Below are 19344 nucleotides of genomic sequence, written 5' to 3'. Positions count from 1 at the left end.
ATTTGTTAATGAATAAACAGTATAAAAAGAGGTAAATTGTGACATCAAAAACATAAGAGGAAGGGGGAGTAAAAGGATAGAGTTACTGTGTGCAACTGAAATTAAGTTGTTAATAAAATAGACTGTTACATCTATAAAATGTTTTATGTAAGCTTCATGGTAATCACAAAGCAAAAATCTATAGTAGACTCACAAAAGATAAAGAAAAGGGAATCAAAACATACCCCTACAGAAAACCGTCAATTCACAAAGCAGCAGCAGCAGAAGAAAAAATCAAGGGACTTACAAAACAGCCAAAAAACCATTAATAAGATATCATTAATAAGTCCTTACCTGTCAATAATTACTCTAAATGTAAATGGAGATTCTTCAAATAATTAAAAATAGAATTACCATATGATCCAGTAACACCACTTCTGGGTATTTATCCAAAGTAAATGAAAACAAGATATGAAGGCTGTATCTGTACTTCCATGTTCATTGCAGCATTATTCACAACAGTCAAGATATGGAAACAACCTAAGTGTTCATCTATGGACAAATAAAGATGTGATATACATACATACACAAACACACACACATAATTATTATTCAGCCATGAAAAAGAAGAAAACAGTGCCATCTGTGACAACATGGATGGACCCTGAGGGCATTATGCTAAGTGAAATAATTAACACAGAGAAAGAAACATACTGCATGATATCACCTATATGTGGAATCTAAAAAAGCTGAACTCATAGAAACAGATAATGGTGGTTAACAGGTGCTGGTCAATGGGGAAATGGGGATACACTGGTCAAAGAGTACAAGCTACCAATTTTAGGATGAATAAGTTCTGGGGATCTAATGTACAGCATGGTGATTATAATTAATAATACTGTATTACATACCAGAAAGTAGTTACGAGAGTAGATCTTAAGTGCTCTCACCACAAAAATAAAATTGTAATGATGTGATGTGATGGGAGGTATTGCTAATGCTATGGTGGTAATCATTTTGCAATATGTAAGTGTATCTATCAACACATTGTACACCTTAAACTTACACAATGTTATGTATCAATTATATCTCAATAAAGCTGGGGGGAAAAATGTAAATCATACATTTTTAAAGAACTATGTAAGACAGTGATTCACACCCAGGAATCAGGGCCTTCAGTTAAAATCCTGACATCAAGACTTTTACTACCAGTTAAAAAAGAGTAACTGATACTGGACTTGCCCTCCATTGTAAACAACTAGAAAACTAGACAAAACATAAAAGGAATGCTACACCAGACACTGGAGCAGGCAGTGCAATGCTGTGATACGTTAAAGAAAAGAAACCAAAGAAGTAAACTCTAAAATCACCCCTGATTTCTGCCTAGAGGCACTTTCCAGCCTACAGGGTAGGAAGGGCAAACCCAGGCAGACAACTGTGACAACAATGAGTTGAGGAGAAAAGAGCAAAATTCAGAGACTGCAGTGGCTGAACATGCATGCAGAGACCTGGAAAGAGAATTATACAGAAAAAGTGCAACAGAAATCTGCGTAAGGGTTGCCTTGCATCCTTGGCTGATTACTAAGCTGCATATACATTGAGTATGACTCCACAAAGCCAGGCAGAGAGAAAACAAACAAACAAACAACAACAAAAAACTACTGGGGAAAGACCTGCTAGAAACTAAGCTGAATAATTACCAGAGGTCACACAGGGCTGGAAGACAGTGATTTCTGGTGACCCAGGATGTAGCTCCTCAATGACCTCTGGGGCATTAGATCAACACTAGAAAGATCAAACCACAGTTGTAAAGCTCAACTAGGGATAAAGACTACTCTAGGCACACCCTAAAAAAGGTTAAAAACAAGCATGAAAAGGATCAAGCTGCTAATCAAATAACTGCCTGTGAAAACAAAGTTCAACGCTGTTTAAAGAAAGAGGGTTTCACTGGATGGTCTTTAAAGCAAGTTAGACTGTGCAAAAGATTAGTGAACTTAAAGGCAACAGAAACTATTCAAACTGAAGGACGGTGAGAAAAAGTCTGGAAAAAAGATAGAAACCCTGTGATTTATGGGTACTATCATGAAGTCAGAGACATAACTAGAGTCTCAGAGGAGAGGGCAGAAAAATAATTGAAGAAAATGGCTAAATTTTCCTAAATTTGATAAAAAACACAAATCCACAAATCCAAGAACTGAAACAAATGTAAAGCCAGTATAAAGCAGTATGAACACAAAGAAAAATCACGCCAAGACACATCTTAAACTGCTGGAACTGGTCATAAAGAGAAGTTGTAAATCTTACAAGGAGCCATAGGAAGTAAAATAAAACAAAAAGTGCGTAGGAAAAAAATTAGAATGCAGATCTCTCCTCAGAAACAATGCAAACTGAAAAACAAAACTGTATTTTTAAGATACAGAAAGAAGAACAACTGTCAAACTACAATTTTATACCCATTAAAAATGCTTTTCAAAAAAGAATGCAAAATAAAGACATTTTAGGCCAAACCCCCCTCCCCCAAAAAACAAAAACAAAAACCTGGGAGAATTCACCAGCAGATCTGCCCCACAAGAAAAGCTAAACCTGTTTCAGAGTAAAGGAAAATTACATCAGATTGAAATTAGCATCTACAAAAAAAGCAATGAAGAAATGAGTCAGTGGAGGGCTACTTCTACTAATTGAAACAGGAGGAGATTGAGTAATTTCCCTCCGCAGAAGTATAAAAACAGACAAAATTGTCAAAAAATAACCAATCATGACACTGAAAATTGATCAAAACCAGACAACAAATTTGAAAAATGTTTATTGTTGAAAAACTAGATTTGGACAAAAATGGTAGCAACTACATGACTTTCTATACTTGGTATTATTACCTCATACCTACCACTTCTTCAGTAAAAACTGTACCTTTATAAGTTCAAGGCTAGTTGCAGCCAGAGTATTAGACTGAATTAACAGTTGGGAACAAGGAAAACCCATAGCTTTGCTAAGTTGCAAGTCCAGTTCATGGCCACTGAGAAATCAATCAGATAGTGAACTGAGAGATCCTGGAAGTGAAAGTGCCACACAGTGGCTAAGACAAGCTCTTAATTCACACATAGCTGACCGACTGCTTAAGCGGAAAAATGAAAACCAAGGGATACTGAGAACTGGTTGCAATCTTGAATGTGTTCCTCAACCCACATACAGCTCAGCAGACTTAAAGTCTCAACTTTAAGATGTCTGAGCTCACACTCCACCCAAATCACTGGGTTGACCACTAAGCTATGCAGACAGAAAGATGAAGCCAGGCTAAAATAAAAACAACTGAGCAGAAACATCAGTGGCAGCACAATGCAAGGAAGATAAATTACAGAGTTTAAGCATAGGTAAGCTAGGAAACAAACAAAAAACATCAAAAAAAAAATCAGAAAACCAAAAGAGAATCCAAAGTTACTAAAATATATTATCTAAAAGTAAAGTTTTCAGCCACAAAATTACCAGACATTGGTGTAGGGGGAGGGGGAAGCAGTATAATGATACACAAGGGAAAAAGCAGTCAATAGAAACTGAGTGGGACCAGATGCTGGGTTCAGGAAAGACTTCAAAGCAACTATTACAAACATGTTCAAAGAATTAAAGGAAAACATGCTAACAAGGAGACAGAAAATAGGAAATCATAATAGAAACATTGAAACTATATAGAACAAAATGGAAATTCTAGAGTTAAAATGTACCAACACTAAAGTGAAAAATAAATTAGATGAGATACCAGGTATGAAATGGCAGAAGGATTCATTCAGCAAGTTTGAAGATTTATCAATAAAATTATCCAAGCCAAAGAACTCAGAGAAAAAAAACTAAAGAAAAATGAACAGAGAATCAGCCACCTGTGGACCAATGTCAAGTATTCCAGGATATAAGTAACAGGAGTCTCAAAGAACATGAGAAAAAAAGCTCAGAAAAAAGGTTTGAATAAATAATGGCAAAAAAACTCCCTAAGTTGATACTATAATACTAATACTACTCATAATAATCTGATCCAAGAAACTAAACAAAGCCCAAGTAAGATAAACACAAAGAACTACAACTAGTTACATCATAGTCACCTTGCTAAAAGCCAAAGAAAAAAAATACTGAAAACATCAAGAAAGTAATGTATCATGTAAAAGGGAACAATCATATGTTACTGGCTAACTTCTCATCAGAAATAACAGAGATCAGAAGGTAGCAGAATGAAATATTCAAAGTGCTAGGGGAAAAATAATAAAATTTTTAAATGAACCTAGAATTCTGTAAGTGAAGACAAAATAGGAACATTCCAGATAATCGAAACTGAGAGAATGCCAGCAGACCTTAGCTATAAGAAATATGTCTACCATACAAACTCTAATCAAAAGAAAGCTGGAGTGGTAATATTAATATAAGATAAAATAGATTCAGAGTAAGGAATATTACCAGAAATTAGATGGAGCATTCATAAAGGGGTCAATTCATCAGGAAGACATAACAATCCTAAAATTTTATGCACCTAATGAGCTTCTAAATGCATGAAAACCCAAAAGAACCAAATTAGACAAATCCATAAATACGGTTAGCGATTTCAATATTCCTCTTAGTAAATGACAGAAAATTAACAAGGGTAGAGAAGTCTTTAAAATATATCTGAAAATTTTCAATCATTTGGAAATTAAACAACACACTTCCAAGTAATCATTTGGTCAAAGAAAAACATCTCAAGTGAAACTGAAAAATAGTTTGAACTAAATGGAAATGAAAACACAAGATATCAAAATCTGTAAGAGGAAGTTAGATCAGTATTCAGGGTAAAATTTGTAATTTTAAATGATAGAAGAGAATGGTCTAAAATCAATTACCTAAATTTCCATTTTAAGACTCTGGAAAAATAAGAGCAAACTACATCAAAAGAAGAAGGATGGGATTAACAAAGATAGAAAAGGTAATCAATGAAATATAAAACAGACAATATAGAAAATCAATTAAACCAATTTTATAGAGACATCTAGAATGCCCATACAATGCTGGTAGAAATATAAAATGGTACAATCACTTTGAGAATCTGGTGACTTCTTAAAAGTTAAACTGACACCTATCTTAGGTCTAATTATTCCATTCCTATGTATTTACTCAAGAGAAGTGAAAACATATGTCCACAAAATGACTTACAGAAATATTCAGAACTTTATTCATACTAAACAAATCCTGGAAACCCAAAGGTCCATAAACAAGTCAATGGGTTGTAAAAGTGTATATAAGCATACACTGATCAATGAACATTAAAGAAATTAGTGAAATATGCAACAATATAGATGAATCTCAGTTATAATTCTGAGAGAATGAAGCCTTAACCAAAGACCATACAGTATTTGACTCTAAATTCTTGAACAGGCAAAACTAATCTATAAAGACAGGAAGCAGATCAATGGCCACTTGAGTTGGGGTAGGGGTGGGCTGACTGCAAAAGGGATATGGAAGAAACTTTTCAGGGTGATGGAATCTGTATCTTGATTGGGATGATGGTTACACTGAATACCTTTGTCAAAAATCAAACTGCAGACTTAAAATGGATATGTTTTATTGTATAAATTATACTTCGTTTCTCTACATCTCAAGTTTCTTATTTATAGCTCAGAGATAATACTCACTTCACAGAGTGGTAAGGTTATAATGAAATAGTACACATACCCAGTGCAATGCCTACCATGTAGTAAGCACTTTGTTATTCATCAGTTCTCCACCTGAACACCTGCTGTTTCTAAGGAGCTTTCAAGATTCCCATACCGGGCTTCCCTGGTGGCGCAGTGGTTGAGAATCTGCCTGCTAGTGCAGGGGACACGGGTTCGAGCCCTGGTCTGGGAAGATCCCACATGCCGCGGAGCAGCTGGGCCCGTGGGCCACAACTACTGAGCCTGCGCGTCTGGAGCCTGTGCCCCGCAACGGGAGGGGCCGCGATAGTGAAAGGCCCGCGCACCGCGATGAAGAGCGGTACCCACACCGCGATGAAGAGTGGCCCCCACTTGCCTCAACTAGAGAAAGCCCTCGCATGAACCGAAGACCCAACACAACCAAAAATAAAATAAAATAAATAATAAAAAAAAAAAAAAAAAAAAAAAAAGATTCCCATACCATTATTAAGATAGCTGCAGTTAAAAAATTCTTCTTCATAGGGAACTAAAATGCCTCTCTCTATAACCTACATCCATTGATCCTAAGTCTACCCTCTCTAGAGCAGTGGTTCTCAAACTGAGGCGTGCATCAGAATCACTTGGAGGGGTGGTACAACACAAAGACTGCTGAGGCTTATCCCAATCGTTTGATTCAGTAGACCTGGAATGAGACCTGAGAGTTTGCATTTCTGAGTTCCCAGGTGATGCTGGTGATGCCAGGGATTCCACTCTGAGAAGCACTGCTTTAGAGAAACATAAATTATAAGACCACTCATACTTCCAAGTGCATCATTTTAAGCACTGGAAAAGAGTTAACATATTTTTTAACTTCCCTTTTTTCCAAATTAAAGCAGTCTTAGCTCTTCCAAACCTCACTTTCCTAGTTCTCTGTTAGAATGTCAATATCCCTCCTAACATGTAGCCCCCAGGACTGAGACTTCCAGTTGGGACCTGACTAGTACCACCGCCCAGCGCCACCCCATAAAAAAGGCAACAATCATTTATCTTAACTTGAACAGTTTTCCAGGTTTAGGTTTTTCAGTGTCTATGTAGTTGTGTCTTTGTCAATCAAACACTTCCTGATTATTTATCACCAACTGCTATAAGAGCAGGTCTTCCTAATATTCTTATACAGAGCCTGTCATAAACTTCTGTCAAGCAAACCCTTTGTTCCATGAACCAAATTTCTGAATTAAAAAATGCTCCAAAGGACAGGACCAATAATACAACAGTATACTTGTTCAAAGAGTAATTTCAACAGTAATATACCTTTGCTTCAGAACTACACAATGCATATTCTTCAGGAGTCTTCAAGTACTTAATGAAAACATGCTTATCTGAATCACTGAAAATAAAAGCTGGATTTCTACAGTTTCAATAGAAATGGTATGTGCAATTTTCTCCACACCCATGCTATTACGTTTCAGAATTAATTCCTATATTTCCTGCAAAAATATAATTCTTGGTTGAGGGAAAAAATTATTAAACATAATGACTTGCCAAGCAAAAATTTATGTACCTGTGGCCAAAAATGGTCATCTGAAGGACAGAAAACAATCCCTGCTTTTTTATGTGTAAATGTCCTCCAGCAGGTGAGAGAGTACATAGAAATGGGAGGATCAATACTGCATACTTGGAAAACAAATTTTTAAAGTAAATTAAAATCATGTTCCTAGACTCTAAAGTTTCTAGTTGTTATCCTTTCAATACACTTCAACAGTACAGGAGCAATTATTTAACCTAGAGAACAATGATTAATAATTCAGAGGAATTATTACAAAAACCACAAATAAGACATAATTAAGTAAAGTTAGTTTATTTTACCTGTAGCTCTTCCAATATAAATTGAATGTAAATGCTGATACTGAGAAATATTAGGAAGAATTACTGAGAGATGTCAGAATATCATGCCTTCCAATCCATCCTCCATGAACTTCTTATAAAGTGCCATAAATTTGGCCACAAATGCTTCCAAGTGATAAATGGCTTTGCTACCCAGCTGTAGACGATGTTCATAGTAAGCTGCCATCTGGGCCACTTCCCCTTTCAGTTGTCCATCACAATTATGTAAAAGTTCTGATAGAAGGCCCTAAAGAAAGATAACTAGTAATTAAAAAAGTAATCATTTTTAAAAAATATTAGCTGAACATGCTTTATTTCTCTCATTCAAAAAGGAAGTAAAACTTAAGTTAAATATGTTCTTTTTTTATTTCTGATGGACCAGCGGACTTCATCCAAAAGTATATACCATTCTATAATGTAAAAATGTGAGTTATCTTTCATATTCCAACTCTGAATATTTAAATGTACAAGGGTGCAAAGATATAAGTACAAAGATGCTTACCGCAGCATTATTAATTATAATAATCTGTAGACAACCTAAAGTTCCACCAACAGGGGTCATATCCAAAAAACTGTGGTATAGTCATACAATGAAATCCCACCCATCCACTAAAAAGAATAAGGTAAATCTGTACTGTCATAACACAGCAACCATACTACACTGCTGAATTTTTAAAAAGAAGGGAAAAAAACAAAACAGTGCAGGACACTGAAGTTTCGTGAAACACACACATATGGGCTTATTTCTATGTGACTAGAAAAGAGGTCTTATGGAAACAGAGTGTGGAGCTTCACTTTTTTCTTTGTATATTTGGTATCATTTGAATTTTTTCATGTAAGTATTACCAGGTAATTTTAATAAATACAAACAAACAAAAAAACAGTGTGTTCCCTAAAATCTAACAGTCAGCCTATCTATCCAGCTGGGCAGTTGATTAGGTTTAGACCAGCCCTAAAAATATGTCTTACAATATCCCTCTGCCTTTTTCTTTAACCTCATTCCTCAAGTGCACTGGGCCTTGCTGTCTGGAATACTTGTTCCCCAGCTACTTATATGGTTCCCTTCTTCTAATCCTTCAAGTCTCAGTTTAAACATACCTTCCTCACAGAAGCCAACATTGACCTTCCACAACCCTGCCCTCCCCTGTTACCATTTCACCTGGTTACTTCCTTTGTGGCACTTGGAACATTCTGAAATCCTCTTGCTTCCTTTCCCGTTTCACCCCACAAAAATGTAACTTCTCTGAAGGCAGGCCCACCCCTCCCCTTCAACACACCCCTAATGGTGCCTGGCGCACCAGAAGCTCAATAAATATCTGTTGAACTAATGAGCTGGACAGAAAGAGGTGACAATGTATCTTTGTGAAGCAAAAGCCCTGAGATCACACAAAGTCCAACATTTATGCTTATAAACAGTTCAAGATTTGAAATCAGGATACCTTCATTATTATTTCAGGAGGAATACAATGAGTTAGAAGCTCATAGAGTCTCCCACGAACTTCAAGGAGCCTATACAAAACAAAACAATATTTTGTGATAAAAATAGGAGGTAATTTTTCCTCTGTACTGTCTTACTTTACAAATTAAACATCCCAATACAGACATTTTCTTAAATGGCTTATCATACTTAAGATACATCTACGGACGCTTATCCTAATTTCAGTTCATTTTTCTAAAATGATATAATAATTGCTCACTAAATATTAGCTGCTATTCAAATTAGAAAATTACGAATTTTCTAAGATATGTCGAACAAGAATCAAGACTAAGGGGTCAAAAATCAGAAGGAGTCATTTGGTACTGTGTGGACCAATGTTCAGAATGACACCAGCCATCCCAGTATTTCTGCACAGCTCCAAGGTTTTCTGAAATTAAGAGAAATTTCTTTTTATACAGCATAATGGCATCAACTCCCAAAACTGTTAGTCTAAACAGGCAACAGCAGCACTCGAACAAGTTCATTTATGAGCTGTCAAAACCTGTTTGGAAATTGGAGAAAAGGGCCGCAGCAGCTAGAATAATTAAGTAAAGTAATAATCAACTAAAGTCTTAAAAATACATCTAATAATAGTCAAATAGTCAAATACTGCAACATCTGTACCTAAATCTCTTAAGAGCAGGAAAGTTCAACTACTACCACCAATTTTTCTTCATTAAAATCAGAACAAAAACAAGAAAGTCACCTTTAGCGTGGAAATATTTTATGAAAGTAAAAGGCTCCCAAGACACTTTGAATTTTATTTCTTTAAAGCCTGAAATTTCTTCACTGCTTGACAATATTTTACAGAACGGAATGCACATTTTTTCCTAAAGTCAAGGTTTCTTTTCTGAAGAACCTACTTAAAACGTTTGGCACTTTTCGAAAACTATTAATTTCTTCAACTAAAGTAAATGAATTAATAGGAATTCAAAACAAATACCACATACCCATTATCTATGACTATTCACCTCCTCTAATCTATATGGTAGCCCAAGAGTACATATTATAATTTCCTTTGAAGAATTTCTTATAAAAATAAGAATTCATCAGATATACCATACAAGAAGAGAAACATGGCATATTCCTCTCATGATTATTTTCATGTAAACCAGGGAAGCTTACATTTCAGTGGTTGCATTCAGTCTAGTCTGTTTCCTAAAAGAATCAACCCTCTCTAAAGTCCAAAGATGGTTTCTTAGTTCTGACAGGCAAAAAAAAAGTAACAAACTGTGTCTCAGTGAGCCTAAGGGACCTTCACCAGACGTTCCAAAGGTAGTGAGTGGGCCTTAAGACTGTCACTCTTGATTTGGAGAAGAGCAGACTGCCCTTCTCAATCAAAGTTGTCATGATAAATCAAACAAGCAGTGGCTGAAGTACTTTCAGTATGGTCTACTACTGAATAAGAGACCTAGGAAGTAAACAGAAACAACTGTACAGCAAATATGTACAGAACACTTCCTAAATACTGATGGCATACACACAACATTATTCTTAACAAAGCCTATCATCACACATGAGCACACGGTCTTCTAGTTCTCAATCCATTATCAAACAATCTCTTCTGCTCTTATAACAAAGGTACAAGTATCCTTGGCAGAGTAAAAATAATAGCATCTTCATTATACAAATGAAAAAGCTGAAGCTCTAAGATGAAGTTACCTGCTCAAGGATACTTAGCTAAAAATCAATAGAACTAGAAGTCTGACCCACAGTCTAGGGTCTTTCTATGACACATCAGTACAAAGTTATATATTGTTATTTTCAATATTAGAAAGCTAGACACATCATGCTATGTATTAATATTAAATCATCCAAGATTCTGGGAAAAAACCTAAAACTTCCAAACTTTGTTTTAATTTATGTAGAAGCTCCACATTTACATGCCAATAGCCATGATATCATATGCTAACTATTCTGAACCACTAAATTTCTAAAATTAAATCCTACCTTTTCTTTATAAGTGTAGTATTATAGATTTAATTATAATTCTAAATGGCATGGTATTAGCATAAAACAGCTAACCTAAAACTTAGAATATCTGTACTACCTCAATGACCAAACTTTCATGGTGATCTTTTACATCAGTTACCTCTGTGGAGTCTGCTGACTGACAATAGCATTGGCAGTCTCCCTCAGATACACCTCCCAATCTGTTTCAGGGATTTCTTGATCTGCAGTGAAAGGATATCTACATGACAAAAAGAGAACAAAATAAATTAAATGAAAGTGGGCTTATGTCCCAAAATGTTTCCCATGGTAACTTCCCCCTTTCACTCACTGTTGCACTCTGCAGGCTTCACACATAAGCAGGGCTTTTCTGAGATTTCTGCAGGACTTCTCTGCAAGTCTATGAGCCAGTTGTGAAGGAAGATTTAGACCTTCCTTCTTGCACACAGTAGATAACACATGGCAAATCTACAAACAAAATAATTAACAAAAATGGGCAATCTGTCAAACAGCATACTGAGACAATTTCTGTTAATATCTTTATAGACCCTCCCCAACCTTTTTTTTGGTCACTACCCTACCCTAACCCACTGCTCCTTCAGCAGGAAGCCAGGGGTCTAGCCTAGTTGTCAGGAAGAAGCAGCAGCTAGATGGGCAACTGGAGGAAGATCTGGTCCCAGCTCCAAGCCTGACAGCCTCCTCAAGGCAGTAGGGAGTTGGAGACAAAGGGTCTCAGGCTGGGGGCAAAGATACTGCCCACAAGGCTGCCAAGTAGAGCCGTACAAGCTGAAGTGCACACGACTCAGGCACTAAGACCTGAATGGTGCCCATGGGAGTGGTGTAACCTGGCAGTGCTGCTGCTTTACAGACACTTTTAACTCTATCACCCCCAAAATTTTTACAAGTGAAACTTATAATAAAGTTACTTTAACTACTTTGAAACTAATGCAATGTCACATATTATCCCCACTTTGCATAAAATTGTCCCAAATCTATTAAACAGCAGAAAACTGCTTGTGAGAAACTGGTATTTCTACTGATGGCTATTAAGAATGATAAAGAAAACAAAAAAATGTATTATGTTTCAGACTAACTTTGGTCCCCTAACAGGGGACTAGGTATTCCCAAATCATCTTCTTGCAAAATCTATTTCCTGAATACTCACGTCTCCTCCATAAGCCAATTAAATCAGGTTAAGGTAGAAGCCATTAAATAACTAGTCCTTACCTACTTTAGTAAAATCCACAATAATTACTTGTTTAAAGTAAAAGATGATTTAATGGAAAGAACATTTTCTATATATTGGTACCTGGTATTTACTACATATATATATATATATATATATATATATATATATAGGTTTATACATATACTAATAGTTAGCATCCAGGCCATAGCTATTCCTAAATTACTGATATAGCTCACTATGTTTTCATAAAAACAAACATGACAGGGATGTACACACAGTGCGCATGGAATCTGAAGTGAAATTTTTTTCTGAAAAGTTTAACTTGACTTACATCTTCAATGCTGGGAGCAGGCACACGAACTGCAAGGCACCTACTACGAATAGGCGGTATCACTTTTGATGTAGAATTGCAACACAAGATCAACCTGCAGGTGGACATATACTTTTCCATGGTTCTGCGCAAGGCATGCTGAGCATCTTTAGTGAGTTTGTCAACTTCTGTCAATAACACGACTGAGTCGAGGAAAAACAAAACAAACTTTAACTTAAGTATTTCTCTTCCTCTTCCTCCTCATTATTCAGAGTGAAATCCTAAACAATAAGCCTAATATATTACTTTCCCCTTTGGAGAAGACATGCAAAACTTATAGGTATGGTGAGAATAATTTCTTTTATTTTTATTTTAAAACATTCTCAGATCAAACAAGTCTAAAAAACACTAGGCTAAACAAAGTTAAAGATGTTATTTTGTTGTAGAATTTACTGCAGCCTTTATTATATTTATACACAGTAGAAATCACCACAACAAGGATATACTGTGCTGCATTTACCCAAAATAATTTATCTCAGGAGCACATTTCTGTAGAACATCTTAGCATTAAGGAATATACTTTGGAAAACACTGGCACAAGAGATGTAGCAAATAAGGCATAAAGATATCTGGTTACTTGTATAATAAGATTCCATCTGGTCATAATCAAGGGTTGGCTTTAAAGTGCTTCAGGAATAGTATGTAGGGACTGAATCCAACTGTTGTATTTTTCATTGTATTAAATTATTTCTAGAAGATGACAGTGGTAGCATTTGGAGCATTTGAATCTTTCCCATAAAAACAGACAGAACAAGTAAAGATTCCAAGACCCAAGACAACATTTATATCAAAACTAGGTGACAAGTTGTCCCTAAGAACCCTAAATATGAGCAAGTGAGAACAAGAAACTATGTGTGGGAGGAAGTGGCTGGGATCCACCAGGTTTTTGACAGCCTTTAGGACAGGAGAACCCCAAATCACCCACAAAAGCACACTGGAAATATCATGGGCCAATTTAAGAACAGCACCCATAGGGCTCAATTCATGGATAAGAGCTAAGGAACCTTGATGCAATAAGGTTTGACAGAACATTGGACTGAAAATAATAAAATGAATATTCCTTCCAAGACAACACTTCACAATATGGAGAAGTTCTGGAAATAGAACTGAAACTGAACAGAACAGGAAAAATAAAGACAAGGAGATTGATCCCAGTATCTGACAAGGATAGCACCAAATAAAATGATAAAAAAATAAATCATTGCTAGGTGAGAAAACAGCAGCATATTTTAAAAATTAACACATCCCAACCAAGTGACATTTACTCCAGAAATGCAAAGCAGTTTCACTAAAAGATCCAGTAATATAATACTAAACACTAAGAAGAAAAATCATCAAACTACATTAATGGATACAGAAGAGCATTTGAAAAAAAACTGTTTAATTTATTTTGAAGTATACACTGAGGAGGAAAGAAATACACTGGAATATGCACAGGCGATTTACAAAACAGTAAAATAAGCAATGAACAAAAGATAAAATCATCACGTTCACTAAAAAAAAAAAAACAAAAGTACAAACAATTTATTTTTTCCACTCAAACTGACAAGGATTAAAAATAATTATCCAGTGTTGATAAATGTTAGAGAGAAATGGGCATTCCTAAACACTGCTGGTGGTAGCACAGAGCTATACCCTCTTTCAGATAAAGAATTTGGCAAAATATATCAAAAGCATTAAATATTGGCATATTTATCAAAAAATCTCCTGTAAAAATATATGCATATATATGCACATAAATAATACTGCAAATGTTAACAGTAACTGTTACAGGGATTATAGCCGATATGGATTTTCTTTTTTTAGCTAAATATTCGATAATGAACATGTCACTTTGGTTCTAAGAACCATTATTTTTAAATCATGCAATTTCTTATTTTAAATTAAGTATTTTTTCATTACTTATCTAGTTCTAAAGTAACAAATGGGTGGCACAAATAGTTCTCTTTCTGCCAAAATTCAATTCCATTAGACTATAAACTCCCAGGAGCAGAGATCATGTCTCTCGTTCACTTTTACATATTTAAAGAAAAAAAAAAAAAAAAGGTAGCATAGTGCTTGGCACAGAACAAGAGGTTAATAAATATTTGCTAAATGGATGGAATTTACATTCCCCACTACATTTTTCTCTTATACCCACTGCTTGTAATTTAAGTGTCTGACTCATAAAAAGAAATCTTTTTATCACATACCTTTAAAATCTTTTTGAGAGTTTGTTTCAAGTTGCTGTGATTGTGCCACTGTTTTCAACATCTCCTGAATTACTACCCGGTCACTATTTCCAGCATCACTATACAAAACAAAAATAGTGGTAAATATGTGTGTAAATATTTAGAAAGTATTATGCCCTTATTCTTAATCTGTTATTGTAAGAAAAATGTTGAAGATCTTAAGTGATCAAAATTTTAATCAAACTGAGTAACACCTATTACATTCACAAAACTTTAAAAGTGAAGTGTTTTAGGGTCATTAAATACTAAAAATATTCCAACTACAATTTGGTTAATATCACTGAAAACACCAAGCATGTTCTTATATTAAGTTTACTGAGAAGATAAACAAAATTGATAAACCATTAGCCAGACTCATCAAGAAAAAAAGGGAAAAGACTCAAAAAAAAAAAAAGAGCAATAGCTATTAACAGCTTGTCAAATACTTTGACACTTCTGTACCCACTATAATTAATACCTAGTCAGAGCTAATTTAAAATATAAAAATAACTCCTTGGAACAGAAATTTAATCTCTGTTCCTCTTCCCCACCCCCGAAATAGTAAAGGTCTGAGAGAGAACAAGCCTAGACAAGTCCCTCTCAGCACCAGCAGAGTTGATTCAGAGTCTTAGCAAGGGGATGGGGTAAGCAAATTAAGTTTAGGACACAAATCAGAACTCTGTAAGCTGCTGATTTACAGGCATTACCTGTCATTTATACCAATATCATTGCTTTAGCACTTAAGTCCTGCACCTCACAAACCAACATAAGTCACCTGGTTAATTCAGGCTGAATGTCAATTTAAAACACCTGAAAAACAAACAGCTTACCCTCCAACTGACTTCAATTTAAAACACCTGAAAAACAAACAGCTTACCCCCCCACCCCCAACTGACTTCAATTTAAAACACCTGAAAAACAAACAGCTTACCCTCCAACTGACTATTCTTGCCACAGAGGAACTCTCAAAGAGAAAAAGAGGGCAAAGAAGTCAGCTTCAGTTTATTTTCCCAAACAGCCATTGTCTGTCTCAATTCAATACTATTAGATCAATATACGTACAGTGTTTCTTTTATAATCATTTCCTTGTCCAGAATCTGAAATATTTTGCTTTTGTCTATGGAATTACCACTATCTACTTTTACGATCAGACCCTTTCCCCCCAACCTTAATTTTTTCTTTGACATACCTAGGAAAATAATATCAGTCTGTTAGGGTTCTGAGGACTAAATAATACACGTAAAGCTTCCCACATAGTGCCTGCTACTGAATACACATTAGCTTAAAACTCTCCTCCTCTTATTCCATTCAGTCTAGAAAGGGATGCTCGATCTCATCGCTGTGCCACTGCCCGTAAAGTTGCCTTTGCCTGAAGATGTCCTTGATTCTGTTCTCCTTCAAGAACATATCAGACCCCGTAGAACCCTGAAGGCTTAGCCAACTTTACGTCCAATACAATCATTTCTACATCATTTACTTAAGCAGAAAGTAACTGCTGTGGCATGAGTTTTCAATGTGCCTCCCAACAAGATCCTAGTCATTATCTCATGATAGAGAATACAGACAGTGGCTGATGGGCTATAATTCCCTCTAATCAAAAAACTGAAACAAAGAAAATGGAACCCAAATTCACTTTCTGAAATATTTTTTCAGGCATTTACAAACTTTTTAGACACACTTTGCTCACCAGTTCTGAATGAGTCAGTATAATTCAACAAAAACTTACTGACTATGCAAAATACTATGTGTAAAGCACAGAGCTCTGTAGAGCAAGAAAACTTAATTAAAATTATTTGACTTGGGGGGTATCAAAGAGAAGGGAAAGTAGGAAGGTTCTAGGCTCCCCGTCTCACACAGGGCAGCTTCACTTTTATCTATTGTATATATTGTTTCCATACATAATTTTATTTCAAAAAAACATTCTCTTTAAAAAAAAGAGTCTGAACATCGCTATTCTAAAATTGCTTATTTCTATGTAGTAGCAACTTACCTGGGATTAACTTCAAGGTGGTAATTGCTTGCAATAGTGCTAATTTCAATTTTCTTTTTAGATGGAGTCTGTGGACAAAGAAAATAGTTTTTTTTTTAATGTTTATTCATGACTATTTCTCCTCTTTTCTGTATTTCATTCTTTTTAATTATGTAAACAATTTATGTTTACTAAAGAAAGAAAACTTTAGATGACCACCACTAATGCTTCAACTTCATTAACCCCATTCCTTTCTTAAGGTGCATGTAAACATATACGTTTTTATGTACATTGGGTCATATCACACAGTCTGTTTTTAGTGTGATCACTTTTCTCCTTTACCTCCAGAAATCTCCAAACCATTCCCAGTTATCAGATCATCGTTGTAAACAATTTGCCTATGTCCTTTCACAGCCTTTTCCACGATAACACACAAAAATAAACACATACTAATACATTACTACATAGAGTGTGTCAGCATACTTGCAAAAATTGTTTTAAAAAGAGGCAATCATATATATTTCTCTGTGTTTTGCTTTTCCTTAACACATCTAGACAACCTTCTCAGACAAGTGGTATAGGCTGTTATAGTTGCATATCAACTGTAACATGGATGTCCCAAAGCCAGTCATACAGATGGGCATTTTGTTTCTTGCTTTTTACAATCTCAAACAATTCCATAATTAACATCCTTGTGCAGATGTCTCATGCACTGCTTTCACTTCTATGTAACAGATTCCCAATAAAAGATCTGCTGGATTGAAGATGATGTTTTCTAAACTTTTATATGTATATATGTGTTTATGTATAACCAGCCACTTTCCAAAAAAATCTAACAATTCACTTTTCCACTGGCAACAAATACTCCTCGTTATTCCTCATCTGCAGTAGGTTTCATCATGCCTTCAATTTTTGCCTATTTGATGACTGTGTAATAGACTCTCACTGCTTTTCCTCAACTACCACAAAGGTCAAACATCTTCACATAGGTTTATTGACTGTTTCTCTTTCTCTCCTGTGATCATATTTTATTCAGTTTTCTACCAGGTTGTTTTTCCATTGTCACTTTGTAAAATCTTTTATCTAATACATTCCTTTCAAATATTTTTTATAATCCTTCATTTTTCTATTGAGCTTATGTATATTATCTTCTGTCATACAAACTTTTAAAATTCATATATACCCAAGTATATACTTTCTTCTACAGCTCCCATGTTTTTATTAAAAGGTGTTCCTGACTCATACACTGTTCATACAGTCTAAGAAATTCTATTCTAAGAAATTGTTTCATTTTACCATTTCAGTCCTTAACTGATCTGGATTTATAAATTATGTGTCACAGGGATTCAACTTTATTTTCTTCTGGGTTGGTAACTAGTTATGCTAGCACATTTTGCTGACCAATCCTTTTCCTACTGATGTGAAACAGATCTTGGGCTGTCATATTTCTGGGCTCTCTATTCAGTTCCACTGATGTAAATCTCTATCCCCATGCCATAACAATATTGTTTTGATTATAGTAGCCTTACAGTATGGTTTAATAAACACATGTCCCACTTCACAAATCTTCTTTTTCACAATTATTTTAGCTAGTCTCAGAAACGTACTTTAAGATCACTTCATACAATTAAAAAAATAAATTGCATTTTAATTGGAATTTCACTAAAATTTATATTGAACATGGGGAGAACAGATACTTTAAAATACTACTGAGAACAATCTTTCCATTTGATCAGCTCTTGTTTTTTGTGCTTTTATAAAATTACGTATAAGGTTTTCTTATTACCTTTCTTATTAAATTTGTCCCTGCATATTTTAAAGAATTTCCACCAGGATGTACTACCAACACCTCAAATTCAATGTGTCTACACATGAGCTAATCCACATTAGCCTACAGTCCATTTATCCTCCTAAAGATTCTATTAATAGCACAACCTACTGTCCAGTCACTCAGTTTACATTTTTTCAGTGCCTAATATGTGCAAGACACTATACCAGAGGCTATGAAGAATATGAAAATGATGGCAACTGGACTGATTGTGGTGATTATTTCATAATGCATAAAAATATCGAATCACTATGCAGTATACCTGAAACTAATATAATGCCACATGTCAAGTATAACTTACAAAAATATAAAATTTACCCTATATAACTTCAAAACAATACAATCTTGTCAGAGTAAAGATGTATAAATAACTATGATCAAGGCAAAACAAAGTAAATGCTCTAAAAAGTATAAACTATGGGTTGTAGGAGGAAACATTAATTATAACGGGGTTGGGGGGGCACTTCCAAGAGGATACATTTCAGCTAGATCTTAAACACTGTCAGTAAGGAAAGAGTATGAAAATGCATTGCAGAGCATGAGGCTACAAAACACAGCCAGGGCAAGATCACAGGAACTCTGAACATCCCAGAGCCTCAGGCCTCCTCTCCCAGTCAGTCAGATGCCCAATCTTTACCAAGTCACCGGATTCCACGTTTAAAATTTTTCTCCAAATCATTCCCTTTCCATACCCACTACTGCTCTCAGAACAATGAACTTTAGAAACTTGAGTTCTAGTTCCAGCTGACACTAATTCGAATCTGAAATGAATCCCACCACCTACATCTTACCCAAAGTCTCCTGTTGCTCATATTTCTTCTCTAACATAATGTAACTTTTGTCTGGTTATAATAGTTAGGTCTG

General features: G+C 35.2%; 1 protein-coding gene across 3 annotated transcripts in view; it reads right to left on the bottom strand.

The window, feature by feature from the left end:
• Window positions 1-19344, bottom strand: part of RFC3 (replication factor C subunit 3) — a 367610-nt gene that overhangs the window by 345237 nt on the left and 3029 nt on the right. For 2 of the 3 annotated variants that reach the window (XR_005017285.1, XR_005017286.1), the window contains exons 3-9: window positions 16674-16741; window positions 14666-14763; window positions 12435-12616; window positions 11246-11382; window positions 11057-11155; window positions 8927-8996; window positions 7470-7734 (exon numbers count right to left, since the gene is read on the bottom strand). Coding sequence is in view for 1 of the 3 variants with exons in the window: in XM_036832098.1 (XP_036687993.1) it covers window positions 7543-7734; window positions 8927-8996; window positions 11057-11155; window positions 11246-11382; window positions 12435-12616; window positions 14666-14763; window positions 16674-16741 (846 nt within the window). In the remaining 2 variants the exon portion in view is untranslated. Of the gene's footprint in view, window positions 1-7445; window positions 7735-8926; window positions 8997-11056; window positions 11156-11245; window positions 11383-12434; window positions 12617-14665; window positions 14764-16673; window positions 16742-19344 lie in introns of those variants that run through there. The other variant, XM_036832098.1, reaches the window with a different exon arrangement.

Source organism: Balaenoptera musculus, chromosome 18 (assembly GCF_009873245.2).
Source record: "Balaenoptera musculus isolate JJ_BM4_2016_0621 chromosome 18, mBalMus1.pri.v3, whole genome shotgun sequence".
NCBI lineage: Eukaryota > Metazoa > Chordata > Mammalia > Artiodactyla > Balaenopteridae > Balaenoptera > Balaenoptera musculus.
This window is presented reverse-complemented; position numbering and strand designations above follow the sequence as displayed.